The 18,615-nt window shown below is 34.1% G+C and overlaps 3 protein-coding genes across 3 annotated transcripts; 1 reads left to right on the top strand and 2 right to left on the bottom strand.

The window, feature by feature from the left end:
• Positions 1-5,713: 5,713 nt before the first annotated feature.
• LOC132618330 (zinc finger BED domain-containing protein RICESLEEPER 2-like) lies at positions 5,714-8,476 on the bottom strand. Its single transcript, XM_060333399.1, has 3 exons — positions 8,339-8,476; positions 6,165-7,836; positions 5,714-6,022 (listed from the first exon to the last, which is right to left on the bottom strand). Exon 2 carries the CDS (start codon positions 7,826-7,828, stop codon positions 6,407-6,409), a length of 1,422 nt encoding a protein of 473 aa, XP_060189382.1. The 5' UTR covers positions 7,829-7,836; positions 8,339-8,476; the 3' UTR covers positions 5,714-6,022; positions 6,165-6,406.
• Positions 8,477-10,062: 1,586 nt separating this feature from the next.
• LOC132619558 (uncharacterized) lies at positions 10,063-13,605 on the top strand. The gene is made up of 10 exons (XM_060334422.1): positions 10,063-10,479; positions 10,573-10,665; positions 10,754-10,828; positions 11,321-11,458; positions 11,538-11,892; positions 11,977-12,118; positions 12,250-12,376; positions 12,762-13,004; positions 13,088-13,290; positions 13,377-13,605. Exons 1-10 carry the CDS (start codon positions 10,063-10,065, stop codon positions 13,603-13,605), a joined length of 2,022 nt encoding a protein of 673 aa, XP_060190405.1.
• A 906-nt stretch (positions 13,606-14,511) lies between these two features.
• LOC132619557 (uncharacterized) lies at positions 14,512-15,647 on the bottom strand. Its single transcript, XM_060334421.1, has 2 exons — positions 15,102-15,647; positions 14,512-14,901 (listed from the first exon to the last, which is right to left on the bottom strand). The coding sequence occupies exons 1-2, from the start codon at positions 15,645-15,647 to the stop codon at positions 14,512-14,514; spliced, it is 936 nt and encodes a 311-aa protein (XP_060190404.1).
• Positions 15,648-18,615: the final 2,968 nt, after the last annotated feature.

The following is an 18,615-nucleotide window of genomic DNA, read 5'->3' as shown; positions in this document are numbered from 1 at the left end:
ATGATAATCGGTATATGCCGTACTGTGTCCATCCCTAATTGGACTTAATATAGTGATAGAGAAAAAAAATGAAAAGTAGGACTTTTTTTATTTTTTTTCCCCTTTTCGTCAATGAGATGTTTCCATTATTTCTCCTTTTCCTTTTCCAAGAACAAAGTTCTGGATATCTTTACCATTTTTTTTTTTTTTTTTTTTTTTGGAGAGTTCACCAAGTTTATTAGGGAAACTGAGTTGAATTATCACATAAATGGGGTAAGTGCAATATTCATTTGGAGGACCTTTATTTAAGGCAGAATTGAAATTTATAAATTTTTATAAGTTTAACCATTTCAAATCAATGGGTCTGAAGTTACAAACTTCATACAATTTTTGTCTGAAATTTGCATGGCATCCTCAAACTCGACCTACGACAGTTTTGTTTGAAATTTGGCTTGCTAGTCTCACATTCAACCCTACTAATTTTTTGCGTGAAAGGGTCTGAAATTTGGGACAATCAAGTCAAATTTCAGATAAAAAATATATGAAGTTGGCATACTCATGTGGAACTCATAAAAATATCTCCAAAGTAAATTTCTCTCTCATTCTTTTCTGAAGACAGAAAGGTCAAACATACTTTGAGAATATCACATCTACTAGAATCTGACACCATTTGCATTGTGGGCACTAGCACAGTAATTTTAGTTTCTTGAATTGTTCTAAAAGATTTTTCTCAGAACTGCTAGTATGACCAGTGTTTTAAAAGGCGTTTTCGGGGCGAGCCTCGATGCGAGGCGTACCTAAATTGCCCCGAGGCTATGGTGGGGGGCGAAAGTATCGAAAGGCGTACGCCCAGCAATTCGGGGCGTACGCCTGGGCGTTTAGGGCGTACTCCTGGGCGTTTGGGGCGTACGCCCGGGCGTTTGGGGCGAGTTTTTTTTTGTTGGGGCGTAAGCCCAGAAATTTTTTTCAAACTAAAACGAAATTTGTTAAATAAGTCCTTAGTATAATGCCCAAATTCTCAAAAGTCAACATGTAATTACTCAAATGTTTTAAAAAGGAACTGAAACATTAAATTTAAAAGTCAAGACTTTTTTTTATTACTAGAATGCCTAATATATGTTCTTTTCTAACTATTTATCTTGTCTTCTACTATCTCAAAAAAGTAACGAGCAGTCACTTGTACTTGTAAGTAGCGTATAATAGATTGTTCTAATTAGGTTTTTTTGTGAGGGTAGAGCATATATATATATATATATAGACGTATAATATATTGTTCTAATTAATTCTTTTTTTTTTTTTGGGTGGAGCATATATATATCTCTTGAGTTCAGCCGGTGCTCTTTGGGCCCCATCGTCACGTGAACTTTTTTTTATATATATATATCACTTATTTATAGTTTTCTTTATTTTTTACGCTATTTCACCTATTTAAAAGTATTGATTATAATTATATCATTTTATAAAATACTAAAAATTAAAATCCCATGGGGCTTACGCCCCGTGCCTCGGGGCTTACGCCTCTCTGAGGCAGACGTAAAACGCCCCGCCTTACGCCTTTTAAAACACTGAGTATGACAACAATTGGCTTTGGAAATGGATCCAATTCAAGGTTGCAACCATCGTGACAAAGAAAATATTAGCAATCGTCATCCCTATAGCAAGAAACTACATACTAATGATGAAGCAAAAGGAGGAAGGAGTAGGAGGAAGCTATAGTTGTAGGGCAATTTGCAGGTGTTCTTCGCTGGGTGGTCTTTAATTTTTGCCCCTCAAATTGGTGGTCTTTAATTTTTACCCTTCGCTTAATATCCCGAGGTCCTGAGTTCGAAACCAAGCTCAGTAAAAATAAAATAAAATCACAAGGCAGAGATTTGCCTTAAGGTAAACGTTTATCCAAAATTAAGCCTTAAGACAGAGGTTTGCAAAATTTCAGCAAAGTAATTTTTTTTTTTTTTTTGCCTTAAGGCAAAGTTTGAAACTTTGGCTTTGAATCCCAACCCCAACTTATGCCTTACGATTTTTTTAAAATTTTTGACTGAGCGGGAGGTTCGAATCTGAAACCAAGGGGCTTTTAGCTAAAGATAAAAATTAAAGACCACCAATTTGAGGGCCAAAAGTTAAAGACCAGTCCTTTTGCAGGCTATTTCGCGCAAAAAAAAGTAGTTGGAACTTGTTTTGGGCTTGAAGAGCCCATGCACATAGAGAAATGGGTCCAATGTGTTGTAGGTATTGTCAAACATCCTTAGAAGCTAGAGCAGCAAATTTGGGCTACTAATAGTGCAGGCATGGGCCTACAACTTTCAACATATTAAACTTCATTTTTTTGCGCGGATTGTTCTTCGAAGGCACTGGTCTTTAATTTTTGTCCCTCAAATTGTTAGTCTTAAATTTTTTTCCTTCACCAAAAATGTATAGGTTTCGGATTTGAACCCCCGCTCAGTAAAAAATTAAAAATATAATTCACAAGGTAGAATTTTGAATCCAAACTCTACCTTAAGGTAGAGTTTGCCTTAGCCTGAAGGCAGAGTCTTATGCCTGATGGCAAACTCTGCCTTATAAGGTAGTAAACTTTTGCCTGCCTTAAGATAGAGTTTTGCAGGCAAATTCTACCTTGTGAAATCCAAATGTTGCCTTGTAATTTTTAAAAAAAATTTATGACTGAGTAAGTGTTCGGGTCGGGAACCCATGGATTTTTAGGTTAATGGCAAAATTAAAGACCAGCAATTTGAGGCCAAAAATTAAATACCACCCCCGAATAAGGCCAATCGTGCAAATTTCCCATTAAACTTTGTTGGAACGATTTGTTGGGCTTTTCAGTCTTAATTGGGCAATTTCCACGATTGTCCTTATTTGGGGGTGGTCTTTAATTTTGTCCCTCAAATTGCTGGTCTTTAATTTTTATCCTTCGCCTAAAAACTCATGGGTTTCGGGTTCGAACCACCGCTCAGTCAATTTTTTTTAAAAAAAAATCGTAAGGCAGAGTTTGCCTTCAAGCATAAGGCAAAATGGCAAACTCTGCCTTGAAAAATACTCACTGTCTGAAATAGGGGTATACAAAAGAAAAATCGACAAACCGCATCAAACTGATAATCCGAGCCAAATCGAGAAAAAAATCCGATCAGTGGTTTGGTTTGACTTGTTTTGATATTGAAAAAAAATCCGACCATAATTGGTTTGGTTTGCTTTTAACTAAAAAAAGTCAAACCGAACCAAACCAACCCGAAGTTACATGTATACAATTTTTAAAAACAGTTTATAGATAAAAATATTTATTTGTAATGTAATTTATAAATATCTCTAAAACTTTTTCATAGTTTCTATCTTTTAACAAATTATTTCAAGATTAGACTTAGAAATTTGAATGGTCCAATAAGTTTTATAGCTCATAGATGTTAGTAAATCAAATAAAGCCTAAACTAAAATAAATCAATACTAATGCTAACAAAAGAATTTTAATTGTCACACTAGAAATGACAATAATGTTGAATATCTATTCTTTACTTTTGCGTTGGTTTAGACGGTGAAAATACATAACTTAGATCATGTTTGGATTGGCTTGTTTTAGATGTTTTTAAGCCAAAAGAGTTTTTAATCACTTTTATAGTGTTTAGGTGAGATTAAAAAAATAAAAAAATTAAGCACTTATTTTTAAGCTAAAAAAAATAAAAATAAGTCAAAAAATCATAAGTTAAAATTTCTAACTTATGGCTTATGACTTACAAGCCAAAAGTCATAAGCCCATCCAAACGGGCTCTTAGTTTTGTCATGTAAGCCGTACTGACACAATTCTTTTGATTTAGCTAATTTTTTTGGGAAAATTTCGTGGCTTAACAAACAGTTAAGTCTTAATTAAATTTCGTAACTATAGTTTTTCTTAATTACGTCCTTTAGCTAATAAGTGTTTATTAATGACATTTAGTAACTTGCAAGGTAAAACACAGCAAAACATAATCCAAGCGCGTGTATCCCTATTTTCATCCAATTTTAAACCGATTTCTCTCTCTTTCTCGATCAATCTTCTCCTATTTTTTCCCCATTTACCTTATGCACGATTCTCACTGTTTCATTCATCCTAAATTGTAGCTGCCCACTAATAGGTTAGTTTCTGGGGTTATTTTTAGTTCTTTATAGTGTATCTTGTTTCATAGATTCTTCCCTTTCATTGATTTTAAGCAAAAATTTATGACATTGCTAGGGTTTTTTCGAAAAAGGTTAGAAGTTTGTTTTAATGGCGGACGGAAGCACTCCAACCCGAGTTACTAGAGGTATACCCAATTTTGTCCAGTATTTTGATGATGCTCCATCTGTTGATTTGTGTATCACTCAAGATGAAGACGAAATTGCAGGTCTGTTGCTAAAATGGCTGCTGAGAATAGTGTCAAGTTGCCCCATGATATTGTAGGTATTGAAATTACGGAAGAGGAAGGTGCAAAATATACCAAGCGGAAAAATAGTGTTCAGACTCCATCGAATTCCAAATTATTTGAATCAAGTAGTGACAAGCGTAGAAATGTCATTGTTGCCTCTTCAAAGAGCAAGGCTAAAATTGATGTTGAGAGCAAGGGTAAAAGTGTTGCTGAAGAGCAGTCTTCAAAAGCATTGGGTGGTAAAAATGTTGATGAAGACAAGTCTTCAAAACCAGTGGGGGTGGTAGAACAGGTATTGTAATCTCTGAATACAATGTATTTTTTTGATACACTCAATAAATCAATAATGTATTTGATTAGAGTATCTTTTTTGGTCTTTTTTGATATTTGTATTTTTGTTGTGTTTGAGTTTGATAAAGATAGAAACTGTATTCATGTATATGCTCTGTATTCATGCAATACAAGATGAGTAGTAGCCCTTTTGAATGATATTGTATTCATGTATATGTTTTGGCTCTTGTTTATCTGATTTTATTCTCTGAGCCTGTATTCATGTATATGATCTATATTCATGCAATACAATACGAGTAGAGCTGTCAAAACAGGTTGGCCCAACCCAACCCAACCCAGCCCTAACGGGCTAGGGAGTTAAATGGGTTAGGACGGGCTAGCCCTTTTTATTGAAGGGCCTTCAAACTGGCAGCCCAACCTAGCCCTAAGCGGGCCACGGGCTAGGGCGGGTTGGCTCTTCAATAGAAATTGAAAGTAAACTGAGACATCAAAAACGGAAAAAAAAGAGTCACAACCTGTCTTCATTTGCAGCCACAGTACAAATTGCATAAAAAATGATCAATTCAAAACTGCTACCATCTCACGTGATTACCAAGCAGTAAGCAAGATAGCCACTGGAAAATCACCAACCATTATAGGTCTTCACTTTAATAACAGGTGTATTATATAAGATAATAGTAATTAATATCAAGCAAAAGAATGAGCAGAAACATAGTAACTAACTGGTCAACATTTAGTAAGCAAACTTCTACAGTTTGATAATCCAAAAAATATACAAATCTTGCACTAGAATTCTGCCCAGTCACAAAAATAAAATCCTAACGAGTTAAAATTAAAAAACTAGTCAATTAAAGCTTAACAACTTCATTTCAACTTGCAGCTGTAACATATCCAGAAGGACCAGAACCATCGATCACATCTGAATCAAAATGAGGTATCGTTTCCTTAACATCTTCATCTTCATCAATATTTTACATCACATACAAAATATTAATCAGTTAACCATTAACAAATAGATTAAGAAAAACAATAGTAATTTAACCAAAGAAAACATTACCAGCATTAGGCCAAGTAAATCCATGCAACCAATTTCTTGTAGTAATAAGAGTTTGGACATTCTCATGATGGATACAACTTCTGTACTTGGTAACAAAACAACCACCAATACTAAACGTTGATTCTGATGCTACGGTAGTAATTGGAACACTGAGTACATCACGTGCCATCACTGAAAGGTCGGGATAGTTCCTTTCATTTTCCTTCCAATACTTAATAACATCCATCCCATGAAACTTCTCATAATCCAGCTTCTGTTCCTCCAAATAAAGGTCCAATTCTGACTTTCCAGCATTGCAAAAAGATTCACTCTCGAACATTTTAAATTCCTATTAATTTATAATATGAAATGCAGATTATAAAAATAAAAAGAAGAGGAAGAAATAGGAAATATAATTGCTTGATTAAAAAGTATCACTTACACCAAAATGAATAAGAAAATTCATCAAGAATAAAGTAAAAATTACTTACATCAAATAATTTGGATTCCTTTTGTTTGGATCGGCTTCTTTCTTGAGTTGGTTTACACAAAATAGTAGAAGTAGTTGCTCCAATTTGACTATTTGCATAATATTTATAGAGCTTGTACAATTTGTTTTTCATAGTTTCAACCTTCTCTTGTGCAGAAGCATCATCTACCTTAGAGTAGCAATACCTTAAAAGTTGCAACTTGAAGCGAGGATCAAGGATTGCTCCAAAGGCAAACACTACACTTATTTACTCCAATATTTATCAAACTTCTTGGACATTCTTGAAGCCATTTCCTTAATAACTCCATCTGGATTCTGTACCTTCTCCATCAGCATGCATTCAATTTTCCAAACTTGCATAAAGTACAAGTTGGAGGTCGGATAACTTGAACCAGAAATCAAGTTAGTTATTTCATGAAAAGGTTCCAAGAATTCACATATTTTTTCTGCCCTTATCCAATAATCAGATGTAGGACAATGAGAGTAATTTCTATCAACCAACTGTAGACTGGAAAAAGCTTTTTCATACTGTAGTGCACTCTCAAGCATCAAGTATGTTGAGTTCCATCTGGTAGCCACGTCTAAACGTAAACCCAAATTTGTACTAATTCCCACTTGCTTAACACATTGCTCAAACTTTCTCATTCTAGCATCTGATCCTTTGACGTACTTCACACTTTCTCTAACTCTAAACAAAGCATCATTAGCTGCTTTCAAACCCTCTTGAACAATTAAATTCAGAATATGGGCAGAACAACGCACATGAAAGTACTCACCATCACATAATAAACTCTGTTGCAAACTAAGATGCCCTTTTAAAATATTTTGCATGCTATCATTATTAGTCGCATTATCCAAAGTGATAGAGAACACCTTCTTATCAATGCCCCACTCTTTCAAACAATCATATATAGTTGCAGCCAATTCTACTCCTGTGTGAGGAGAAATCATACGACAAAAATTCAAAATCTTACTAACTAACTTCCAATTGTCATCAACATATGAAGCAATTAAACAAAGATACCCCTTAGAAGTACCTGCTGTCCAGCAATCAGAAGTTAAGCAAACTCGATTCGGAATCTTAGCTAAGACTTGTCTTAACTTTTCCTTCTCTTTGAAATACACTTTCTGGACATCCACAACAGAAGTGTTCCTAGATGGCATTATTAATTCTGGACTTGCATAATTTGCCCAAGCTCTAATTCCATCATATTCAACAAAAGAATACGACAAATCATGCTTAATGATAGCTTCAGCAAGCATTTCACGTGAAACCAATTGGTCTATTTTTCTGGATTGTATTTTACCTTGTTTAACCATAAACATTTGACCCAAACTGTGGTATTTCAGTTTTTTACATCTAATTAAATGGCGTTTTAAATGTGATGTTCCATAGTTCTTACCTTTGGGTCCTGGAGTAGAACCAACCCGATATGGATCTTTACAACCTCTACATATTGCCCTTTCCACTCCATCTTTACCTCTACCAGTCTTCTTGAAATAAATCCAAACATTCAATTTTAACTGCCTCGGTTTTTTCTGTTCAAGTTCTTCATCTTCAGGTTCATTCACCTCTAAACTAGCTTCAGGTGTACTATGTTCATCATCCTCCAATGATTTCACCTCTAAACTAGCTTTAGGTGTACTATGATCATCATCCTCCATTGATGTTCCTATAATAAGATAAAAAAGAAGACTGTTAAATAATGTAAATTCATTATTCATTCTCAAACAGGGTTGTAGTAACAATAAACATCCAAGACATATTAACAGTAAGAAAACCCAATATTTGGCTTCAATTCTTTACTAAAAAAATACAAAGCAGGACAAAATTGAACCCACAATGGAAGTTCTCGTTGATATTATCAAGATTTGGAGAGTATCTACAGTAGTTTGTGGATAATTTCTTCTTAAAATACTCTATAATTTTGCTTTATAGAAAAAGGTACTTTATAATTTCACATATGCTCCAACCAACACCTAATCAAACAAGACTTTTAACTTAATAGCATACATAGATGCACAAAAGGGTCTCATTCAAATAACTTAGTTTATGTAGAAGAAACTGAAGAGAAGATGTTGATAACGAAAACCCCAAATCAATTATAAAAAATCAAATCAATTTACAAAGTCAAAAATAACACTCTTTATGTATGGAGAAGAGAAATTACTTACCAGGTTTCGACTTATTGTGCTTCTTCTTCACTCGAAATATAAACCAAGACTCAGTCGAAGGGTAAAGAAACTAAGAAAGCTGCGCAAGAAGAAAAGAAAGAGATTTTAAGAAAACCCTAGTTTCTTTTTTAGGATTATGTATTATGTTTTATGTATCGTACCTATTTTTCTTCTTTTATGTTTTCTTGTTTAGTTATTTTAGAATTTTAAATTAATAATTAATTAATTAATTTTGGGCCTCACGGGCTGGCCTCGGCCCAGCCTCTGAGGTTGAAGGGTCAAGTGAGGCTGGGGTTTTGAGCCTCACTTCTAAATGGGCTGCAAAATGCCTAGCCCAACCCCACTTAATTAAAGGGCTAGGTTGGGCCGGCCTCACGGGCCAAGCCCAATTTGACAGCTCTAAATACAAGTAGTAGTCTTTATGAGGGATATTGTATTCATGTATATGTTTTTGGCTCTTGTTTATCTGATTTGTTATCTGGAAATGTATTCATGTACATATATTGTATTCATGTAATACAATATGAATAGTATACCTTTTTCAATCACACTGTATCCATCTATATGTTTTGGCTCTCCTTTTTCTGATTTATTGTCTGAGCTTGTATTCAAATATTTGTATTGTATTAATGAATTTTTTGGATGAATTCATGTATTGCAGTTTTTAGTTATGAGTTGTACAACTTTCGACTGATACTGTATTTATGTACACTTTCAGTTCATGATTTTATTGTCTGAGCCTTTTGCATTTGTGTTATTAAATACAGGAAAGTAGATTCTTTGTGAGATATCCTCCTACTCATTTCGTGCACATGTCTTGTCATACTCATACTGGAGTATTTAAAGATTTGAAGGATAAACTAACCGACAACCAATTTAAATTATTTGGTAAAACTATCTTTGGTGTATTCCTCCAGATGCAGCATTGTGAGGTTCAGTCATAAAAGATTAGGCGCTTCATGTTAAGAGAGCTAAAGGAAAGCTCTAAAGATGCGTTTGTAATGGACATAAATGGAAGCATTTTACGGTTTACTATTAGGGAGTTTGCCTTAATAACTAGTTTTTGAATTATATTGGTCATGAAGAGGAGTTTAAAGTTAAAGTTAACAGAAACAGGCAAAATAGGTTAATAGAAAGATATCTTGGTGGGTCTAAACTTCTACCGAAGAAGGCAGCTTTGATAAAATGCTTCGAGCAAAAAGATTGGGGCCTCAACGATGTTGATGCTTTTAAGATTGTCATTCTATATTTCATTCATATGTACATATTGTCCGATCAGAGGAATGTTGTAAATATACCAAGGCGTCATTTGGATTTAGTGGAGAATGGACGTTATAGAGATTTCCCGTAGGGAAAGGTAGCTTTCCATCACTTAATGAAGAGTATTTCATAGAAGATGGATTCTGTGAAGTAGTTTTATACACTTCATGGAATGCCACTTGCTATGAAAGTTTGGCTATATGAGTGTTGTTCCAATGTTGATCCGACTATTGCGGTCAGGAATGGGAACAACATTCCCAGAATACTGAATTGGACCACCATAAAAAGTCAACCAACATTTAAAGAACTGATCGAAGGCATGTTTAAAGAAGACAAAACGGTAATTGTTTCTGCTCAAACTTTTTATACAACTATTTACATTCATTTAGTTTTTATATTTTTGATACAAGGTCTGACAGAGTTAAAATGTTACTTAGGGGATGCTTTTTTTTTTTGCGAACATTATGCCGATCGTTAATGAGGTTGCTGCTTTTCAATTGCCCCCGAATGACATTCGCATAGCACCAACTACAAATTTCCCGCAACAAGCAGTTAATGATGATGATGATTTTACTACTACCCCACCGGGCGCGGCTAGGGACACTGATGTAAAGGGTTTTGTTGCATCTGAATCTCCACCACACAAGAAACGTAGACAGTTGTCTGTTGGAGGTTCATCGTCAAAGAAAGCAGATCTTGTGAATGAACCAATTCCAACACCAAGGAATACTGCACGGGGGGAGAGTAAGAGGTTTGTTTCTCCAAAGGCCAATGAGGCAGTCCCTCCAACACCCCCATTTGCCCAGTGTGACATCCAGTCAACCAGTAAAGAAGACGAGTTGCCTGTAACGAGGAAAGAATTTGATAAATTTAAGAAGTCGGTAAGTGTTTTTTTATAGATTTGTTTAGTGTTTGTATGTGTATTTGATAATGTATGGTAAGCATAATATATTGATACTTCCTTGTAAATTTAGGTGAAGGAGGAGTTCAATGATCTTCGTGATTTGATGAACGACAATTTGACAAAAATTCTTCAAGCAATCAAAGGGAATAATGATTCAGATAAGGTAAAATAAAATAATTAAACAAACTAGTTTATTCAACTTAACACTCAGAGATGTTTTTTAAGGGTGCTCATAGCGAGGCTCCATTCAGCAAAATGACGGTGAAACACATCGTACATTCGAGGATGACATATTTGACAAGTCACCAGTTCATGAGGCAACAAAGGTAATATTATCGGTTGAATCAGTTTTTCGATACGGCTAAATGTTTTACCAAATCCGGTTAAACCAAGATTTTTTTAGATGTATACAATATGACTATTACAGCTACATATTTTTAAGTATTTAAGAATTTAATGTAAGTTTTAAGAAGCCATTTCTTCATAGATATAGCTAAATACTGTGTTGTTTTTTAGAATACAGTATGTTGTATTTTGAAATACAGTAGACTGAATTTAAATAATACAGATTGATACAGTAGACTAAATTTAAATGATACAGATTGCTATAGTATATTGTATTCTAACACTACAGATTGATACAGCTTGTTGTATTCATCTTTCATAGTTGAATACAATATGAGGATTCAACTATATAATGTGTGTTGTATTTTAAAATACAGTTGAATGAATACAATATCAGTATTACACCTGCCTGTTGATTTTTAATAATACAGTAGATTGTATTCATGTATACATTACTATTCTCTTAAAATCAGGGCATTACAACTACCAGAACTGGCATAGTGGGAGATGTTGGTTTAATCAAGGTTAATTCTAGTGAGGATACCTTAATGGGTTCCACAGAAGAGATCAAGGAAGAAGGTGTCATATCTGGAGAACATAATGAACCAGAGGTATTCAGTTTTTTTTTTTAAAAGTATATTAAAATTTACGATCGAAGTTCTTAAATGTTGTCATCTACTTTAATTTTAGGCATTTGGATCCCAGTTCCCAATTAATACATCTCAACAAAAAACAAGTGATATGGCTTATGTTGATCCTGCAAGCATACATAGCCATTCAAATGATGATAAAATCGTCGATACACTGGCCGACGATGTTGCCCATGTTGATCTTGATGAACATGATTCAAAACAGCTAACACCATACAATGTTGATGCTCAAAAGCAAGGAGACGCGATTCATCAGGAAACTCAGTTTGAGTTGCCTGACGAGTTGCTTCCATCGCAAAGAACCATATCGAGAATTGTAATGACATTGCGTAAGGATAGGCGTCCTGGACCGTTGCAAATATCTCCTTATCTGTCAAATTTTAGTTTAGCTTCTGGTATGTATTATCAGATAGGTCGTTTTACGATTGTATTTCTTTTTGTGGTCCAATTTTTAATGTAATTTTACTGTATTCAAGCAGGCAGTTCAGTTAAGTTGACTGCAATATTTGACAAAAAACACTCATTTGAGCAGTGTTGCATCACTGGGGCTCCTGATAAAACAGTTTGCACAGAGTTCTCCAAACGGATTAGGGATGGGCTACTAGTTAGGCATGAGAGCAAGTAAGTTGTTTCATCTTCCGTAATTATTTATTTTATAAATATAACTTCCATTATATTACTAATATGTACCATTGTTATTGATATGTATTTGTATATAATATTGTTGATATGTATTTGTATATACTTTATAGAAAGAGCAAATATGACCATTACAAAAAAGGGAAGGCAACACTGCCGTACTTTTTGGATTGTGGTATTAAGAAGATCAAAAAATTGATTTACCTGTTAGCAATGGATGGGCAGTTGTTGAATGATGAGGTGCGATACACCTTTCCTTTTTTCACTAATAATAACAACAACAACAACAACAACAACAACAACAACAACAACAACAACAACAACAACAACAACAACAACAACAACAACAACAACAACAACAACATACCCAGTTAATCCCACAACGTGGAGTCTGGGGAGAGTAGAGTGTACGCAGACCTTACCCCCACCTTAGGTAGGGAGGCTGTTTCCGGAAGACCCTCGGCTCAAGAGAAAGCATAAGAAAGGTCAGATACGGGCAAATACATCAAAGCAGTTATGAAAATGAAAACAGTGAAAGTAAATAAGCACATTGATGTGATTTTTTAGTGTATTTAACAGTTTTCTTAGGTCTTAAATGCTAACTGTTAGTATCCCTTTTTTCCAGCACATTGATGTGATTTTTTACTACTTACGCAAGAAATGCAAGTATGACACCAATAGCACATATAAGTTTACCACTGTTAATTGTCTTTTCAACACAAGAATTAATGATATATCTAAATCCTATGGTGATCCGGATGGTGTCGCAAACCTAGAAAATCAAGAGGATGTTTTATGTGAATATGTGAAAGGCCACCGGATAATTTGCACTCTCCCGTGGCATATGGTTGATAATGTCTTTATCCCAGTGAACATGAAAGATAAAAATCACTGGTTGTTAGTTGTTCTATCATTCATGGACAGACGTCTATATGTATACGATTCGTACAGAGCTTCGGCCATGATGTAGCTGTTAAGGTTGAAATAGACAAGTTGTCCTCACTATTGCCACTCTACTTACACATCACTGAATTCTATCAATTAAAGAAAGGCATTGATTGGGATGGTCACCCAGCATACAAAGAAAAATCCAAGGCTGATAGATTTAAGGTCGTGTATGTTGAAAATCTGGCACAACAAACGGCCGGTAGCATGTACGTGTGTTTATTCGTTTTGCTCATTTTAAATACCCAGATCAGCCATCTATCTAAATACATTTATATGTTTTTTCTGTGCGTAGGGATTGGGGGGTTTATGTTGCTGCATATGCGGAGTATTTGAGTTTGGGAAATGGTATACCAGCTGAAGATTTTGATGTTGAGTTACTGCGTACCAGATATGCTGCACTTATATGGGATTATGCCCGGCAGAAGATGGAAGCTAAGGCGATAAGCGATGATGAGGCACCTCCAAAGCCAGTTAGAGCAGCGATAGATTTTGAGAATGTTGAAAAAATAGTTCTTACTTAGTTTCTTTCGTCAGTTAGACCAGCAATTGTAAATCAGATTATGATGTTGTCCGTATCGGATTTTATGGTTGTATTTTTCATGGTTGCAAATGCACATTTCTAGTAATGGACGCACAATTTATGCAGTGGCTTTGTTATGAATACATCTCATTTTGGTATATACAGTCTTTTGTTCTAAATACACAGCTGTATTCTATTTGAAAACTGTATTTGTTCTTCTAACTGTTTTAATCAATACACTTCATGCTGGTGCATGTATTCATTTTTTGGTGTTTTACTGTATTTGATATTCTAATTTTTTATTGAATACATAACCCATGATGGTTTATGTCTTTAATACATACTGTATTCTAAATACATAACCCATGATGGTTTATGTATTCAATACATACTGTATTCTAAATAATACTGAATACATAACCAATGGCGGTTTATGTATTCAATACATACTGTATTCCAAATACATAACCCATGATGGTTTCTGTATTCAATACATATTGTATTCTAATATTTTAGTGAATACATAACCCATGATGGTTTATGTATTCAATACATACTGTATTCTAAATACATAACCCGTAATGGTTTATGTATTCAATACATACTGTATTCTAAAATAAGACTGAATACATAACCCATAATGGTTGTGTATTATATACATACTATATTCTAATATTTTACAAGAAAACTCAATGAATACACAACAAACAGATCATCAATTGACTTATAATGAAATGCACCACAATATATAATTGCTATACTCAATCATTGAAACAGATATAGATGACTAAATCCATACTAAAACAGGCATATCACATCAAAAACATACAAATCAGAAGAAAAACTGAAACTTGAACTATTTTCTTCTAGGCTCATTTTTACAAGAGCGCCTATTATGACCTTCATGTCAACATCTACTACATGAATTTGAACGTATATTTGGTAGCAATTCAGTTAAAGGCTTATCACGTTTCTTCTTTGGCCTTTCGGGAGGTCTCTTATATCTCGATGGCAGAACTATCTCTTCAGAGATGGATGCAGGTATTTTCCATTCACTCTCATCAGGCAGAGGATACACTGGGACATCATAAGTCTTCACAATAGTCTCCGGTTTGTATAAGTTTGAACAGTAGGTGTCTGTTGTTAGATTCTTGCTTTTAAGAACAACCCAAGCATGTGGGCATGGCATATCCTCCATTTGAAACTCTTTACAAGTGCAAGTTTTCTTTTCAAGACAAACTATGAAACGTCGGCCATCATCAATTACTGTGTGCAAGTATTCAGTTGCTAGTATTACCTAAGAAACAACATTTAAATTGGAGTTAAGTATGGTCGCATACACTATACAGATCTGTAGTATACTGTAATTCAGTTTTTTGCAGGTGTATTTTTTGAATACACAATTGTATAAACTTATCAGAAAGCTACTGCTTACAATTCAGAACACTTCAACATGGCCAACAATAACAAGTACATAATAAGAACACGAAAACAAACCTTCATGCGCGTCGATTTATACTCATTGATAGATAGCAACTCATTGAATTTTTTCCCGAGAGTAGTGAATGTATATGAACCATTTTGTCGGTTGGTGTGATTCCATCGTCCAAACATCATCCTAACTTCTTCAAGGAAATCATAGATTGGCAATTCTCTTTCTTGCACGATTGTTGAATTGATAGACTCAGTAATATTTGATGTCATAGTCCATGCTCTGTTAACTGAAGCATAAAGCCTAGCCCACTTTTCCTTTCCAGCCAAATCCAAGTATTCCTTCACACGAATATCCACCTTCTCAACCTTTTCCATTAACATATCAGACTCTTCTTGCGTGTATGCGTTTGCCATTGAATAGAACACTTCACTCAACATCTCGTGACTTTTCCTATATCTACTATATACATTCTTCCAAAGATGCCATATGCACGCAAAATGAGGAACACCAGGAGAAATTCTGGCTACAGCCTTGATGATGCTTTCATGTCTATCAGACACAATACACATGTTATCCCATATTCTTCCTTCAACTGCAGAAAGAACCATGTCTAATACTTATCATTCTCTGAATCAATAATGCCATATGCTAGAGGAAGTATGTTACCTGCAAATACAGTTCAACACACAAAAAAAAAATGTATTTCAGTTATTGAATTAGTCACAGTAACTGTATTCATGGTTACACAAATAATCAAAAACTGTATTTTTAGAATACCTGCACCATCCAAAGTACTTGCCGAAACAAATGTCCCATTGTATTCTGATTTGAGATGGCTGCCATCTACAACTATGATGGGACGACAATAGTCGAACCCTTTTATAAAGGCATACAGTGCAACAAACAGATACAAGAACTTATTCCTAGTATTCTTGAGCATTCTTATATGAGAACCTGGGTACGTTTTATCCAAAATGTATACATATCTAGGTAATTTCTTGTATGAATCAGTTGGATCCTCCCTCAACTCCTTCACAACCTTTTCTTTAGCACGATAAGCCTTCATGTAGGACACTTCCACACCAAATTCATTTATCACATCATCTATTATATCCCTTGGCGTGTATTTTCTCTTATAATTTGTTATTTTCGGTTTAATAATGCCCGCTACAAAATCAATACTTGCTTGATTACAAGAATACACCTTATCCTTCAACGGACAAGTGTGTTTGTCCACAAACTCTCTGATTTTGAACATTGTTGATCTGTTAATACTTGAAGCCTTTAATTTCCACTCACATTGTTCCGAAATACACCTAATGGTGTAGCTGCAAATTCAGATTTGTATACAGCTAAATTCATTATGCAATCTTTCAATTTAGAACACACATACCAATCAGACACAAATATAACCAGCTATGTCTAATACACTCACTTAAAAATAAAAAAAACTAAGATACAGAAATATATATATATATATATATATATATATATATATATATATATATATATATATATATATACATATTATTAACAGCTAACCTTATAGAATTTGACCTCTCCGTACGGAATTGAAACCTATTATCAATTGCATACTTCGCCATCACAGCCTTCAAAGTATTCTTATCACTGTATACCTGATTTACCATAACCTCCTTGTGATTATTGTTTGAAATGATCAAATCATTGTATACAACTATTGGCTGACCAACAGTCTTGGTTACCAGTGACATAGCATCATTTGTATTCATAGATTCTATTTCATGATTATATGGTATTAGCGCTGGTTTACCTTGAACAACAATTTCACCCGAAACACTTTGTTCACCCACCTTATCATCTGTAGTAATACACAACAGATACATCCCGAACTACCTATTCTCTTTTTTCAGTTCAACATACACCCTGACACTCTTATCATTATGTATTTCATATTTCAAGAGACATAGAATCACCCTCGATCATGTATCTGATATTGATCGTTTTCATAGTTGTATCTATTCGCACCTGATTTGCTATTGCAGCAACTAAATCATCATACGAGGCATAATCTTTGAAAATGATTGCATCTATTGTGTAATTCACAAAACAATTCTCAGCGTTCCAAACCCCGGAATGTCGAATAACTGCATTTATGTTTGACATATTTTTGTATTTCAATGCAGCTATGTTGATTACCAACAAAAATCAACGTAAAACTAATCTTTCATCATCAACATCATTTGAACTAATATCTACCTTCAAAATTCCCAATCAATTAACGTATATAATTTCGACGAAAACACTATAACAATTTCGGCATACATCAACACTAATGAAGCAGTAGAAACTAATATGAACAACAACAAATTGGATGTCTACAAACGTGGCGTATTCGCATTTGAATGTTGATGTATTTTTCTGGATGTTTTTTGGAATATTTGAATTCAATTTTTTTGAAAGGATATGCTCTGTTTTCACGTTTTTGGAGAAGATTTTAAATTTGAATTAATGAAATAATTGAAGAATCGTGTGACATTATGAATCCAGGTTGTTGAGAGTCATTTCAGGAAGATTTTATTTGGATTACCATTTATACGAGATTTTATCCCACGATTTCAGCATATTACACAATTATTTCAGCAAAATTCAATGACTGTATTCATGAATACAACTAGTTACAATATTGAATACACAAATACACAATCGCTGAAACAAGCTACAATGTTTGCTACGACGGGTAAATACTAAACATATAGCTACACCCAATATTTAACCCTTAAATAGTAGTCATTTGTGAAATTTTCCCAACTTTTTTTTGTGAAATATTTTCTTAAATGACATCTTTTCAGTTTTTCTAAAAGAGCGGCATTTAAGTTTGAATTTATCAATAGAGCCTGCAGTAATCAAGCCGTATGTTTAGAATGTAATTTCGTGGTTATCTTCTTCAACAAGATCCAATCGAAAATAAGGAGCCACTTGAATTCAAATTATGGTCTATATAATCTATTGCTTTTTACTTCTTATACTTTGACTTTAATGTAGTCCAAAAATTGTTCTACACTTCTCTTTCTGGCCTTATTTCTTGCATGATCCTCACTTGAATTCTGTGTATATGACTATATGGTAGTGGACTTGTTCTCAATTCATATTATTATTCAATTTGGAGGACTTATTTGAACTGTTGAGTTGATAAGAACAGATGAATTGATAATTAGTTATTAGTTTATGATTCTAGAGCTCTGTAGGTATCTTTACAAGAATATCAGCTTTCGCAAGCTATTTGTCTTGTGATTCTCTGTTAATTTTAGTTGGCAATTTATTTTAGAGTGGAAACCAAGAGAAGGAGAAAAATATGTGTAGGGATCTAGTAGCTCAGTTGATTGGCTACCTGAACTCTCAATTTGTTGGTAAGGGTTCGAATCCCCACATTATAATCCCCTTTCCCTATGTAATAAAAAAATAAAAAAAAAGAGAAAAATATCTGAAATCACTAGTCCTTTCACGTCACTCCATTTAGATCACTTTTTTACTTTTTAAAGTGATTTGTAAAACCAAAAAGTATTTTTTTAAAAATTTTTTTTTTTGCTGAAGCAC

This window comes from Lycium barbarum, chromosome 11 (assembly GCF_019175385.1).
Source record: "Lycium barbarum isolate Lr01 chromosome 11, ASM1917538v2, whole genome shotgun sequence".
Lineage (NCBI taxonomy): Eukaryota > Viridiplantae > Streptophyta > Magnoliopsida > Solanales > Solanaceae > Lycium > Lycium barbarum.
The sequence above is the reverse complement of the archived record's forward strand: the minus strand, read 5'-3'. Positions and strand labels throughout refer to the sequence as shown.

What these genes read in the sequence shown, in the direction of transcription:
- LOC132619558 (XM_060334422.1), top strand. Translation starts at nt 10,063, where the DNA reads ATGCCGATCGTTAATGAGGTTGCTGCTTTTCAATTGCCCCCGAATGAC. An exon ending in GAGAACATAATGAACCAGAG is followed by an intron (nt 11,459 to 11,537) that starts GTATTCAGTTTT and finishes CTTTAATTTTAG; the next exon opens with GCATTTGGATCCCAGTTCCC. An exon ending in TTGATAATGTCTTTATCCCA is followed by an intron (nt 13,005 to 13,087) that starts GTGAACATGAAA and finishes CGATTCGTACAG; the next exon opens with AGCTTCGGCCATGATGTAGC.
- LOC132618330 (XM_060333399.1), bottom strand. Translation starts at nt 7,828, where the DNA reads ATGGAGGATGATGATCATAGTACACCTAAAGCTAGTTTAGAGGTGAAA.
- LOC132619557 (XM_060334421.1), bottom strand. Translation starts at nt 15,647, where the DNA reads ATGGTTCTTTCTGCAGTTGAAGGAAGAATATGGGATAACATGTGTATT. An exon ending in ATAAATCGACGCGCATGAAG is followed by an intron (nt 14,902 to 15,101) that starts GTTTGTTTTCGT and finishes GTTGTTTCTTAG; the next exon opens with GTAATACTAGCAACTGAATA.